Source organism: Scyliorhinus canicula, chromosome 2 (assembly GCF_902713615.1).
Source record: "Scyliorhinus canicula chromosome 2, sScyCan1.1, whole genome shotgun sequence".
Classification (NCBI taxonomy): Eukaryota; Metazoa; Chordata; class Chondrichthyes; order Carcharhiniformes; family Scyliorhinidae; genus Scyliorhinus; species Scyliorhinus canicula.
Genome location: NC_052147.1, coordinates 152211303 through 152226321, shown reverse-complemented (window position 1 = coordinate 152226321; position 15019 = coordinate 152211303). Strand labels below are relative to the sequence as shown.

General features: G+C 53.2%; 1 protein-coding gene across 2 annotated transcripts in view; it reads right to left on the bottom strand.

Annotated features, from left to right (window-relative positions):
* The window catches only part of LOC119959756 (putative methyltransferase DDB_G0268948), a 65928-nt gene that overhangs the window by 22677 nt on the left and 28232 nt on the right, over positions 1 to 15019 (bottom strand). For both annotated transcript variants that reach the window (XM_038787852.1, XM_038787857.1), the window contains exon 3: positions 6095 to 6308. In XM_038787852.1, coding sequence (XP_038643780.1) covers positions 6095 to 6308 — 214 coding nt within the window. The remainder of the gene's footprint in view (positions 1 to 6094; positions 6309 to 15019) is intronic.

The following is a 15019-nucleotide window of genomic DNA, read 5'->3' as shown; positions in this document are numbered from 1 at the left end:
GCCGTCGTAAAACTCGGCCCCGGAGCTAGGAGCGGCGCTCCATAAATCTCGGCCGCGGGGGCGCCGCGCCGAGAATGACGTGGCCGGCGCGCCTAATGACGTCAGCCGCGCATGCGCAGGTTGGCCGGCTCCAACCCGTGCATGCGCGGCTGACATCATGACGCTGACGGCACGAACCCGCGCATGCACATTGGCCGTCTTTCCCCTCAGCTGCCCCGCAAGATGTGGCGGCTTGATCTAGCCGGGCGGCGGAGGGGAAATAGTGCGTCCGATTTGGACACCGGCCCGATGATCGGTGGGCACCGATCACGGGCATGTCCCCTCCCGAGCACAGTCGTGGTGCTCTTTCCTTTCTAGGCCTCCTACAAGCCCCAAACGGGCTTCTCACTCCCGTTTCACGACGGTAGTGACCAGGTGTGTTTGCCACCGTCGTGAAACCGGCGCAAACGGCAGGCCGCTCGGCCCATCCGGGTCGGAGAATTGCCGGTCGCCGTGAAAAACGGCGAGCGGCGATTCTTCCGAGCGGGGTGGGGGGGGGGGGGGGGGGGGGGGGGGGGGGGGGAGAATCGAGGGGGGTGTGAATTTTGTCGGGGGGCCCTCCTGCGATTCTCCCACGCCGCGTGGAGAGCGGAGAATCGCGCCCTTTGTTTCGTTTGATGGCGACCCTTCGGTTGCTTTCCTCATGCTATTTACATCCTCAAACATTGGGATTGAAAATCGCACAGGCTGCGAGACGGCACGCACTGTGTCAGTATTTTTCTAGAATGTCTTGTCCAGAAATTTGGTTTAAAAAAAAAATGACGGAGTCACAGATGGTGACCAATTATAAAGGGAAATTGGCAATAAAGGACAGACAGACAAACACACGAGATATTAAGCAAGATAATTACAGGTATTATGCTTGTGTTCACAGGATTCCAGAAGCTCAAAGAAGACGAGAAGAGAAGAAAAGAAGAGAAGAGAAGGAAAAATGAAGACGACCTCCATCTTTGTTATATGGACACTAGCGGGATCCCTTCGGTTGCGGGCGAACGCTAACCCCCTCACCTCCACCCAACAGGCCGTCAATGATTCCCTCCCCTGCAGTACACAGAGCCCAGTAACAGTCAACAGTACCCCGACCTGGTATGATACGTTTATCACTTGGTATTCCCTCTCGTATGTCGAAGAAGCACTTTTAGCACTGGCGATACTTTGCAGTGTCGTGCAGACCATTAGAATGAGGAAATGGCGAAGGAGAGTCTACCGCTCTCGCACCCCGGGATACAGAATTAGATTCCCTATTTTCGGTTTTCACCAAACCCCCGAACCCCTTGACATGGATTAAAGTGCATCCGTTTTTGTTTTGTGTGTGTTCGTTTGTTCAACAAAGAAATGTGATCTCTGTGTTTGGCTGCCAAAGCAGAGAAATTTGAATGCTGCTATTTGTACAGTTCAAAATGTTAGAATATTTTTGGATTGTTTGAGTGAGGATAGTTTATTAAGAATAGTTAGAGGTTCCAATTTTTTTATTTGTAATACATGCCTTAATGCCATAGCGCCCCGCAGAGTTTTGATGATGTGTGTATGTAAAATTGTTTAGGTAAAAATATGTTGCATAGTTTAGGTCAGTGTCGAGCCTAGTCATGGGTGCCCAGCTTGGTCAGAGAATGAAGACATCGCAGTAGTGTGATCCTTCACGCTTCACGTTGAGGATCACAAGGAGGGAGTGTAGCCACCTGGGGTGGCCAAGTCCCAATTCCAAAATGGATATTCGCGAAGAGTACAGGGAAAATTGGACAGTACAAGAAAAACAAGCAGGTGCAAGGTTTGCCTGTGGATTGGAACTTGCAGATCCCAGACAGAACTGATACTACAATCCATTAGCATAGTAATGAGCTATCTCCGGGGACAAAAGAGAAACATTTAAGCAATCGGTACCAGGGCAGACTCCCCGGCGCCAGTGGAGACTAAAACAAAGGCAGGCTAATGGTTACCTAGGGCCCACCCATTGATCAAGGAATGGCCCCTTTATTGGAGAGAATCGATACAAATGATTAGGACATGGTCCAATTAATTGGGACCAAGTTCAGGAACCGCCCAGAAAGGCGCAAAACCCTTTGGGGTATAAAACAGAGTCCCCAAGGTCAGAGCGCTCTCTTAAGAACTCTTGAACACTTCATCTTCACCTTGGTCTTTGGCTCTCAGCGACGAGAGGCCCGCCAAGCACCAGCCAAGTAAGTCTAAGGTCAACGCACGCAACGAGATAGGCGCTCCTAGCTACTATTCTATACCAGTTCAAAGCCAGCAGCATCAGAACCGGACAACGCCCATTGTTCCTCTGACTGAGTGGGCCCCCAAAGCTAAGTATAGGCTTTTAGTAGTAGTAGTAGGATGCCATTCCAAATGTGCTTCTGTATCAAGTACGATACTGCCTCTACCTTGTGGCAAGTTTTTGCACCATTTTCTCAAATTTTATATTCTAAATATTCATTATACTGATTCTTTGATTGTTCATGATAGAAACAATTTTCCATCGTTATTTTTAATGTTAAATCGTTTAGCCTTAAAAGTTCTTGCCTTAAGCTTTCATCTCTTATTCCACAAACTATCTGATCACGAATCTTAGAATCACGCAGCATTAAAAAATTGCAGCAGGTTGAGAGAAGTTCAGATCTGTTATAAAGTTATTCACTGGTTCGCCAACTTTTTGAACTTGCTTGTTAAATCTTAATCTTTCTAAAATTTCATTAGTTTGCATCTTGTAATGGTCATCGAATTTCACGATAATTTGTTCAAACTTCGAGTTATCTTCAGTGGCAGCAAAATTAAATGAATTATACATTTCAATTGTTTGCTGTCCTGCTCGGGACAGAAGCAAAGCGATTTGTCTTGCATCAGACACAGCGTTTAAATCACTAGCTTCCAGATAGAGTTGAAATTGTTCTTTCAACAACTTCCAGTTTAAATTCAGATTACCAGTGGTCTTTAGATGTCTTGGAGCTTGCACTTGGTCCGTCTATATTCTGTTTTGTCGAGGATTCCGAAGTTGCGATGACTTCAGCAGTCAAATAGTTGAATCCAGTTTTTCTTTTTTCTGTTCAAATTTCTTTACTAGTTTTTCTTAAAAGCCTAATTAACCTGGTACCATGTTGTATAGTGTTCAATTGCCTGTACTAGCATTACATATATTGATCATGTATATTGATATACAGAGATCACTACTCAGGGGAACCTCTGGCCCTCCTTGAGAGTCTGCTTAGAGGTGCAAGAAAAGAATTCGGCCCAGTTTGGGAGGACATCAGAGGTTAAAGGTTGTAGCTTACTGAGAAAGTGTGAGTTCAGGAATCTGCAGGTTAGGGACTTTGCACGAAAGGTCTGGTGGGTGTTCCCTAGGTGGCCGGGATTTCCTGCTGGAGCAACTGCTGCTTATAGATGTGGAAGGGGAGGGAAGAATTGGGGATATATACAAGTGGCTGGGGAGCAGGGAGGTGAGCGAGTGATGAAGATCAAGGAAAAATGGGAAGCGGAGTTGGGAGGGGAGATCAATTGGGGAGTATGGAGTGAGGCACTGCGTAGGGTAAACGGGACATCCTCTTGTGCAAGGATGAGCCTGATACAGTTTAAGGTGGTGCACAGGGTGCATATGACTCGGGCGAGAATGAGTGGGTTCTTTCAGGTGGTAGCAGATGAGTATGAGAGGTGTGGGTGGGGGCCAGCGAATCACACGCACATGTTTTGGGGTTGTGAAAAAGTGGGAAGATTCTGGGCGGGAGTGTTCGCAGTCTTAGCCAGGATAGTGAAGGGGAAGGTGGACCCGGACGGACCCTTTGATGATGATATTTGGGGTTTCAGAAAAAGGGAAGAAAATCTATACAGACTGTATAGTTGATTGCTGGGAAGTATGTTTCCCGAAGTGTTTAGGTGTTGGAACCTGTTTTGATACATGTTGGTAATAAAATGCATTTTTTAAATACAGAGAAAGTGAATGGAGTCTCACAGATTTAGGGAACTTGGAAACAAATCAGGAAGAGGTTATCAGGAAGGGGGTACATAGCTTCAAAATGAGTGACAGAGTAAAGTTACCCTGGGCCTGTGTGTAAATAAACTGATAGCTGCGACTCCCATGGAGACTTTGCAAGGCAAATCATTTTTTCTTATTTTAAACATGTTTTTAATGCCGTAAAATGAATATTTGGCAGGACATGCATATTTGCACTGGGGACACATCGAATATTCAAAACTCTGTTGCCATTGGAAACAGGTGCTGTGTTGAAATGTTTTGACTCTGAAATAGCCAAGGGAGCCACTCAGTTATATTCTTGATGGGAGCTCCCCATCACCAGCAGGAGGTGCTGTCTCAGAATGGAGTCATGCAACAACAATAGCAACAACTTGCATTTATACAGCACCTTCAATGCAGTAAAACATCCCAAACTCTTCATGGGAATATCATCATACAGACAAGGATCAGGAGGAGGCCATTCAGCCCCTCAAACCTGCCCATTTAATATGATCATGGCTGATCTGATATAACCTCAAATCTGCATCCCTCCTACCCCTTGTCCCTTTGTACTTATCGTGAAATTGTGAAAAGAATTGTAGAACTTTATAATAAGTATTAAAGTGGCCCTCAAATTCTGCATCCCTGGGAAATGAGTCTGATTGAGGAATACTTATTGCAGTTTTGGTGGGCATTTATCCTGTGCCCAACTGTCAAAGAGCGGCACGGTTGCACAGTGGTTAGCACTGTTGCTTCACAGCACCAGGGGCCCAGGTTCAATTCTCGGCTTGGATCGCTGTCTGTGTGGAGTCTGCACGTTCTCTGTATCTCCCGGCACTCTGGCTTCCTCCCACAAATCCCAAAAGACATGCTGGTTAGGTGAACTGGTGAATTAGACATTTTGAATTCTCCCTCAGTGTAGCCATCTTGTCTGTGAGTCAGATGGTTGTGGATTCAGGCCCGGCTCCAGCCACTTGGATGCAAAGGTCCAGCATTGACATTTCAGTTCAGAATTGAGGGAGTGCTGCACCATTGGAGGCAGAGTCTTTCAGAAGAGATGTTAAACGGAGGCCCACCTTTTTGAATGGGACATTTCCCATGGTGCTACTTTGAAGAAAGGCCAGTGAGTTCTCCTTGATGTCTGACCCAATATTTATCAGTCAAGCATCAATCACTAACATAGATTATCTGTTCAATCATCATCACCAGTTCCTCAATGAGGAAGGACACTGTCGGGCTTCAGGGTTTGTGTGTCCTCGGGTGACTGAGAGGCCAATCCTGGAGCCACCGTCCTTTGGGCAGAGAGGTCACAAGTTGACCCGAGAAAAGGGGGTTCTTGAGCAAGGGTCCTGCTGCCTCCCAGCCGGGTTTATATGGTCAGTTCCTGCTTTGATGGCATTGTGGCTTGTTGGATGAAGCACTTTCATCGACTAATGGCAAGTCCCTCCCATGCTCCCATGTCAATTAGTCCCCTTTTCAATCAGGCCTTCAGAGTGTCTTTAAAACATTTACTCCATCCTCCTTGAGGAGCCATCTTTATGTTGTGAAGAGAGGGTGTGTTTTGGGAAGGGGATTACTCACCATATGGATGCAGTGTCCAGTCGAGTTCATGTCACATGATCATGGATGGAATATTGGAGGAATTGGCTTCAGTGAGGAAGCTGGAGAATGTTCACCTCTCCTCCACTTTGAATATCCTGTAGAGACACCAGCATTGGAAATTCTCCCATTGCCACTAGTGCCTTTGGTAGGTGACCCCAGTCTCACTGCCTTATAGAAGGTAGTGGCAGCAACAGTGTTACAGACTAAAGCCTGAGTCCTGTTGTGGAGATCTCAGTTAGACAAAGATCAGGTTGTATAATGTTTGGAAAACTGGACTGGTACAGCTGATCCTGAGCTGGATCTCCTCTTCAATTGTGATCTTTTGAGAAAGGTCACCATTAAAGTGGAGGTCTGCTCATTAACCACCTCGTGGTATGTGGGATCTTCCTGTGCACAATGTGGTTTCTACATTTTTTGTGGCTGCACTTCATTGGTCCTAAAGCACATTGGAATGTACTGAGGTTGTGGAAGTTGCTATATAAATGCAAGTCTTTATTCCTGCTTACTTACCTCTTTGACAATCTGGGCTGGGTCCTCAGGACAATTGTCGTAACCCAACAAACATGGAGGTTTGTGGCAATACAGAGCCACACAGCCTTTAGGTTTAAGAACCCTCTCAGCCTCCTTCATAAACTTCTCCATGTCAAACCAATGAGCTGCTATTCCTGCTGTTACCAGGTCAACGGAACCATCCTCAAACTCCAGCTCCTCTGCAAGGCCCAGCCTGACAAATGAATCAAAAAAACAAAAATACAGATTATCAATGGAAATACCGGGATATCACAGAATTGTTCGGTGTAGAAGGAGGCCATTTGGACCATGCTGACTGCACTGACTCTCCAAATGAGCATCATGGCTTAGTGCCATTCCCCAGTCTTCTCCCCGAACCCCTGCACATTGTTTCTGTTCAAATAATCATCTAATGGCCTCTTGAATGCCTCGATTGAACCTGCCTCCACCACACTTCCAGGCAGTGAATTCCAGACCCCAACCACTTGCTGTGTGGAAAAGCTTTTTCTCAAATCACATTTGCTTCTTTTATAAATCACTTTAACTCTGTGTCCTCTCTTTCTTGATCCTTTTCCGAACGGGAACAGTTTGTCCCTGTCTACTCTCTCGCCCCTTCATGATTTTGAACATCTCTATCAAACCTCCTCTTGGCCTTCTTCTCTCCAAGGAGAACAGTCCCAACCTCTCCAATCTTTCCTCATAACTGGAATGCTTATCCCTGGGACCATTCTTGTAAACCTCTTCTGCATCCTCTCCAATGTGTTCACATTCTTCCTATAGTGTGGCGCCCAGAACTGCACACAATATTCTAGCTGAGGTGTAATTGGTGTTACGGTACCCGGGACAGACGCTGATTTTGTTCCGAAACAGGACAAGACCCCAACAATTTTTCACTTTGTAAACTGTAAGGAAAGGATACTTTACTGCAGGAGTAATTCTACTGACAACTCGGGATATTTTGTATTAAAACAAATGTTATTATGAATGAAATGAAAATCCCTTATTGTCACAAGTAGGTTTCAAATGAAGTTACTGTGAAAAGCCCTAGTCGCCACATTCCGACACCTGTTCAGGGAGGCTGGTACGAGAACTGAACCGTGCTGCTGGCCTGCCTTGCTCTGCTTTCAAAGCCAGTGATTTAGCCCAGTGCTAAAGAGGCCCTCATTGACACAGGATTAACCCCATTGACATTGAGGAAAAAACAGCTTTTTAATTAAGTGTGAAACATTTCTTTTAAAAAAGCAGCCATGGATATCCCACGCACCTGTGCACCGAGCTGTCTGAGATCCCGGACAGGTCCCCACTCGGCACCTGGAAGGACCCCGTGCACAGAAGGTCAGGGCTACCATCACCTTGATGGCCACCGGGAGCGGGTCTCTACCCCCCATTCCCCCAGGGTGCCAGGTGCGGTATGATCAGGCAGATATGTTGCACTGTCCCCCTGCTCAGCCGGAGTCTCCGGCAGCAGGCCCAGTCCGTCAGGTACTCGAATGACAAGAGCTGCCGGGACACACAGGGCCTCATGCAGCACCTCCCTTGCACCTCCTCCTCGGCCTGTTGGGTGGCTAGCTTTCCATCCTCAATGGCTGCCCCCTTTTCCTGGGGGCGGGCTTCACTGCTGCATAGTCCTCCTCCTCGAGCAGCTCCAGCTCATACAGTCGCAGTGCATCCCAGCGGCTGTGGCAACTAGCAGGAAGGCCACTGCTGCTGGTTGTATTCCGATATCGATTGTCTCCATAGGGAGGAAGACAGATATGTTAGCATGGTGTGTATCCCTGTGCCCAACCAGGTCCAACGAGCAATATGGTGGCCCCAATTGGCAATGTTGACTCTGCCCCCACATGTCACACCCCCCCATTCCAGCACCCCTGGCCCCATCGTTGCCCGGCACCATGGGGACCTCTGACCTTGGCGCCCGCCGATGCTGACAGGGGTACGGTGGCTGGCACTACCGTGCCAGCAGTATGCTCCGCGACCCCCATCCGGCGCCCCCCTGTGAGGGCTACTGTGGCCGTTGCCCTTGGGTGGGCTGCTTGATGCCCCGCCGGTGGGTGGCAGCCGGTTGGGGGGAGAGGGGGTGGTATGGCAGAGGGTGGGTGTGGGGTGTGGGGCTGGGTTGCAGGGACAGAGGGGTGGAGAGTCGAGGCTGGGGGGTGGGGGGTGGGGTGGGGGGGCACCCACTCATACAGCCGCTGGCCCTCTGCAGAACCAGCTGGCCACAGCAGGCCACCCCCAGGAAGAGGCCCCACTCCTTGGAGGGGAGAGAGAGGAACATCACTGCCCCAGTGCCATACACATGACATCCTTGTTCCTATCCCTCGGCCTTATGCCCTGTCCCCGGAAGAAGACACACAAGACAAGAAAACTTGTAGAAGCCTCTGAGCTGTCGCAGCCGCCGAACAGGATGCGTCGGGGCCGAGTGCCGGAGGAATCCCCGAGGCCTCGCTCTGCCCGGTGCAACTTTGCACCACAAAGGCACCACAAAGAACAAAGAAAAGTACAGCACAGGAACAGGCCCTTCGGCCCTCCAAGCCTGTGCCGACCATGCTGCCCATCGAAACTACAATGTTCTACTCTTCCTGGGTCCGTATCCCTCTATTCCCATCCTATTCATGTATTTGTCAAGACACCCCTTCAATGTCACTATCGTTCCTGCTCCCACCACCTCCTCCGCAGTGAGTTCCAGGCACCCACTACCCTCTGTGTAAAAACTTGCCTCGTACATCTCCTCTAAACTTTGCCCCTCGCACCTTAAACCTATGCCCCCTAGTAATTGACCCCTCTACCCTGGGAAAAAGCCTCTGACTATCCACTCTGTCTATGCCCCTCATAATTTTGTAGACCTCTATCAAGTCGCCCCTCAACCTCCGACGTTTCAATGAGAACAAACTGAATTTATTCAACCGCTCCTCATAACTAATGCCCTCCATACCAGGCAACATCCTGGTAAATCTCTTCTGCATCCTCTCCAAAGCCTCCACATCCTTCTGGTAGTGTGGCGATCAGAATTGAACATTATACTCCAAGTGTGGCCTAACTAAGGTTCTATACAGCTGCAATATGACTTGCCAATTCTTAATACTCAATTCCCCAGCCAATGAAGGCAAGCATGCCGTATGCCTTCTTGACTACCTTCTCCACCTGTGTTGCCCCTTTCAGTGACCTGTCGACCTGTACACCTAGATCTCTCTGATTGTCAATACTCTTGAGGGTTCTACCATTCACTGTATATTCCCTACCTGTATTAGACCTTCCAAAATGCATTACCTCACATTTGTCTGGATTAAACTCCATCTGCCATCTCTCTGCCCAAGTCTCCAAACAATCTAAATCCTGCTGTATCCTCTGACAGTCCTCATCGCTATCCGCAATTCCACCAACCTTTGTGTCGTCCGCAAACTTTCTAATCAGACCGTTACATTTTCCTCCAAATCATTTATATAGACTATGAACAGCAAAGGTCCCAGCACTGATCCCTGCGGAACACCACTAGTCACAGCTCTCCAATCAGAAAAGCACTTTCCATTGCTACTCTCTGCCTTCTATGACCTAGCCAGTTCTGTATCCACCTTGCCAGCTCACCCCGGATCCCGTGTGACTCACCTTTTCTATCAGTCTGCCATGAGGGACCTTGTCAAAGGCCTTACTGAAGTCCATATAGACAACATCTACTGCCCTACCTGCATCAATCATCTTCGTAACCTCTTCGAAAAACTCTATCAAGTTAGTGAGACACGACCTCCCCTTCACAAAAACGTGCTACCTCTCGCTAATAGGTCCACTTGCTTCCAAATGGGAGTAGATGCTGTCTTGAAGAATTCTCTCTGGTAGTTTCCCTACCACTGACATGAGGCTCACTGGCCTGTAGTTCCCAGGATTATCCTTGCTGCCCTTCTTAAACAAAGGAACAACATTGGCTATTCTCCAGCCCTCCGGGTGTCTGAGCCACTGCCTCCCTCTGGCCCCATGTGTCGAGAGGAGCCTGAGAGGTTCCCATCAGTCTGTAAAATAATGAGGGGCATAGATAAGGTAGATAGTCGACATCTATTCCCCAAGGTAGAGGAGTTCAGAACTAGAGGGCATAGGTTTAAGGTGAGAGGGGAGAGATACAAAAGAGACCAGGGGGGAACTTTCTTCACACAGAGGGTGGTGAGCATCTGGAACGGGCTGCCAGAGGCAGTGGTAGAGGCGGGTACAATTTGTTCCTTTGAAAATCAGTTAGACAGTTACATGGGCAGGGTGGGTACAGAGGGATATGGGTCAAATGCGAGCAAGCGGGACTAGCTTAGTGATAGAAACTGGGCGGCATGGACAAGCTGGGCCGAAGGGCCTGTTTCCATGCTGTAATCATCTATCACTCTAGCTATGACACGGGTGGTGGGGTCGAGACACACTTGGAGCTAGTTGGTGGGCCCATACTCTCCACCATACTCAATATGGTGGGGAACTCAGAGTCAGATGGTGACTGCCTGGAGAAGGACTGCTGCTGAGTGGAACGCGTGGGGGACGAGTTGGAGTCCATCTGCAGTGAGGCAGTGGATGCCCTCATGCCCCCTTCCCCACCAAGTCGCCAAGGCAGCACGGTAGCATAGTGGTTAACACAATTGCTGCACAGCTCCAGGGTCCCAGGTTCGATTCTCGGCTTGGGTCACTGTCTGTGCGGAATCTGCACGTTCTCCCCGTGTGTGCGTGGGTTTCCTCCGGGCGCTCCGGTTTCCTCCAACAGTCCAAAGATGTGCAGTTTAGGTGGATTGGCCATGTTAAATTGCCCTTAGTGTCCACAATTGCCGTGAGTGTTGGGTGGGGTTACTGGATTATGGGGATAGGGTGTGGGCTTGGGTAGGGTGCTCTTTCCAAGAGCTGGTGCAGACTCGATGGGCCGAATAGCCTCCTTCTACACTGTAAATTCTATGATCTCATGCACCCTGGATAACTCCAGGACTGCCTTTTAACAGACCACAGTCACTGGAACCCGGTGAAACCCGACCTCTGGGCGGACTCAGTGCTGCTCGTCCGATCTTGGGGATTCAGTGCTTGGTCAATTGCTGCACCTGAAGGTCCGCGATGGGGCGTGCTGCTTTATTTTGTGAATGTCTACGTTCCCCTTCGGGGCCCCAGTAAATGACACTCTGCACCATCGACGCGGGTGAGTGCATCATCCTCAGGGGTGGGGGGTGGTGGGGGGTGGGGTGGGGGGTGTATTTTAACTGCACCCTCGACCTGAAGTCACGTCTCGCTCAGCCCAATGAGGCCCTGCCCCTGCGGCTGGTGTGAAGAAGGGCGCGCTGCAGGACCTACAACTCATCGTGAGGTCGTGGATCCAGCTCCTTATGGACATGGACCGCAGCTCCCCCTTCTACTCGCTATAAAAAAGGTGGGGTGTCCGCCAGCAGCTCCAGACGCTGCTGGCCGATGACGGGTCCCTCGTCTCGGATCCAGAGGGCATTACGGCCCAAACCCAAAACTTTTACAGCGCCCTCTCCTCCCCGGATCTGTCTAGTGAGGATGCTTGTAGAGCTTTGTTGGGGGACCTTCCGCAGGTCAGGCCGGGAGGCTTGATGCCCCTTTCAGCCTGGAGGAGCTGACAGGCTCTCGACAGCCTCTCCAGCAACAAGACCCCAGGGCTGGACGGGCTGACCGTGGAGTTCTTTAGGGCGTTCTGGGAAGTCCTGTGGAGGGACTACGTAGGGACCCTGGGGGAAAGTCTCGTGACTGGGGAGATGCCCCTTTCGTGGCGCGGGGCCACTATCACCCTGCTGCCCAAAAACGGGGGTCTCCGCGTGCTTAAGTACTGGTGACCAGCCTCCCTCCGCAGTACAGACTATAAACTCTTCACCAAGGCTCTGTCTTCCTGCCTTGGCATCGTGTTGGACCAGATAATCCACCCTGACCAGTCCGACACAGTCACGGGCCGGACCATTCATGACAATATTCATCTGGTCAGGGACCTGATTCACCGCTCCCAGGGAGCTGGTCTGTCAAGCGTCTCACTGTCCTTAGATCAGGACAAGGCGTTCGACAGAGTGGATCATGAATATTTACTCAGGACTCTGCAAGCATTCGGGTTCAGGAACATTTTGTTGCCAGGATCCGACTTCTGTTCACTGCCACAGTGTGTTTCATTCAGGTTAACCAGTCCCTGATGGTGCCTCTTAGCTTTGGGAGAGGAGTGGGTCAGGGCTGCCTCTTGTGTGGCCAACTCTATTCAATTTGCACAGAGCCTTCCCTGCGCCTCCTGTGGAGGAGGTTGTTGGGATTGGTTCTGTGCCGGCTGGGCATTGGGGTGATCCTCTCAGTTAACGCTGATGATGTGCTCATAAAGTTCACAGGCCCTGCTGACCTGCGGAGGCTGTGTACTCCGCCGTGTCCTCTGCCAGGATCAACTGGGCCAAATGTTCCGGACTCCTGGTTGGTCCGTGGTGGATGGACCCCCTCCCAGAGGAGCTCAGGCCTTTCACCTGGAGCAGGACCAGCCTCCTCTACTTGGGAGCCCACCTTTGCCCGGCTGAGGAATCCTGGCCGGCTAACTGGCAGGATCTGGAGACCAAGGTCACCGCTCGCTTGGGATGCTGGATAGGACTTCTCTGAGTTCTCGTCATAAACCAGCTGATAGCCTCCATGTTGTGGTACCGGCTGGTCACTTTGACCCCTCCCCCTGACTTTGTCACAAACTCCTGAGAATGTTCATTCACTTCTTCTGGGACAAGAGACTGCGCTGGGTCACAGGGTCACAGGGTCACTGGGTCACAGGGTCACTGGGTCGCCGGGTCACTGGGTCTCAGGGTCACTGGGTCACTGGGTCACTGGGTCACCGGGTCACTGGGTCACCGGGTCACTGGGTCGCAGGGTTGCTGGGTCGCTGGGTCACCGGGTCACCGGGTCACAGGGTCACTGGGTCGCCGGGTCACTGGGTCTCAGGGTCACTGGGTCACTGGGTCACTGGGTCACCGGGTCACCGGGTCACAGGGTCACTGGGTCGCCGGGTCACTGGGTCTCAGGGTCACTGGGTCACTGGGTCACTGGGTCACCGGGTCACTGGGTCACCGGGTCACTGGGTTGCAGGGTTGCTGGGTCGCTGGGTCGCTGGGACGCTGGGTCGCAGGGTCGCTGGGTCACAGGGTCGGTGGGTCACAGGGTCTCTGGGTCGCTGGGTCGCAATGTCGCTGGGTCACTGGGACGCTGGGTCGCAGGGTCGCTGGGTCGCAGGGTCGCTGGGTCACAGGGTCTCTGGGTCGCTGGGTCGCTGGGTCGCTGGGTCGCAGGGTCGCTGGGTCGCAGGGTCGCTGGGTCGCTGGGTCGCAGTGTCGCTGGGTCGCTGGGTCACAGGGTCTCTGGGTCGCTGGGTCGCTGGGTCGCTGGGTCGCTGGGTCGCTGGGTCGCTGGGTCGCTGGGTCGCAGTGTCGCTGGGTCGCTGGGTCGCTGGGTCGCAGGGTCGCTGGGACGCAGGGTCGCTGGGTCGCTGGGTCGCTGGGTCGCTGGGACGCAGGGTCGCTGGGTCGCTGGGTCGCTGGGGTCGCTGGGTCACTGGGTCGCTGGGTCGCTGGGTCGCTGGGTCGCTGGGACGCAGGGTCGCTGGGTCGCTGGGTCGCTGGGTCGCTGGGTCGCTGGGTCGCTGGGTCGCTGGGTCGCTGGGTCGCTGGGTCGCTGGGTCGCTGGGACGCTGGGTCACAGGGTCGCTGGGTCCCTGGGTCGCTGTGTCGCTGGTTCGCTGGGTCGGTGGGTCGCAGGGTCGCTGGGTCGCTGGGTCGCTGGGTCGCTGGGTCGCTGGGTCGCAGTGTCGCTGGGTCTCAGGGTCGCTGGGTCGCAGGGTCGCTGGGTCTCAGGGTCGCTGGGTCGCAGGGTCGCTGGGTCGCTGGGTCGCTGGGTCGCTGGGTCACAGGGTCTCTGGGTCGCTGGGTCGCTGGGTCGCTGGGTCGCAGGGTCGCTGGGTCGCAGGGTCGCTGGGTCACTGGGCCGCTGGGTCACTGGGACTGTGTCACTGGGTCGCTCGGTCACTGGGTCACTAGGTCACTGGAACCCTGGGTCGCTGGGACGCTGGGTCGCTGGGTCACTGGGTCACTGGGACGCTGGGTCCCTGGGTCGCTGGGTCGCAGGGTCCCTGGGTCGCTGGGTCGCTGGGTCGCTGGGTCGCTGGGTCGCTGGGTCGCTGGGTCGCTGGGTCGCTGGGTCGCAGTGTCGCTGGGTCACTGTCGCTGGGTCACTGGGTCGCAGGGTCGCTGGGTCACTGGGTCCCTGGGTCGCAGGGTCGCTGGGTCGCAGTGTCGCTGGGTCGCAGGGTCGCTGGGTCGCTGGGTCGCAGGGTCCCTGGGTCGCTGGGTCGCTGGGTCGCTGGGTCGCTGGGTCGCTGGGTCGCTGGGTCGCTGGGTCGCAGGGTCGCTGGGTCGCTGGGTCGCTGGGTCGCTGGGTCGCTGGGTCGCTGGGTCGCAGGGTCGCTGGGTCGCTGGGTCGCTGGGACGCTGGGTCGCTGGGTCACTGGGTCGCTGGGTCGCTGGGTCGCTGGGTCGCAGGGTCGCTGGGTCGCTGGGTCGCTGGGTCGCTGGGTCGCTGGGTCGCAGGGTCGCTGGGTCGCTGGGTCGCTGGGTCGCTGGGACGCTGGGTCGCTGGGTCGCTGGGTCGCTGGGTCGCTGGGTCGCAGTGTCGCTGGGTCGCAGGGTCGCTGGGTCGCTGGGTCGCTGAATCGCTGGGTCGCTGGGTCGCTGGGTCGCTGGGTCGCAGGGTCGCAGGGTCACTGGGTCGCTGGGTCGCTGGGTCGCTGGGTCGCTGGGTCGCAGGGTCGCTGGGTCGCTGGGTCGCTGGGTCACTGGGTCGCTGGGTCACTGGGTCGCTGGGTCGCAGGGTCCCTGGGTCGCTGGGTCGCTGGGTCGCAGGGTCGCAGGGTCGCTGGGTCGCTGGGTCGCTGGGTCGCTGGGTCGCTGGGTCGCTGGG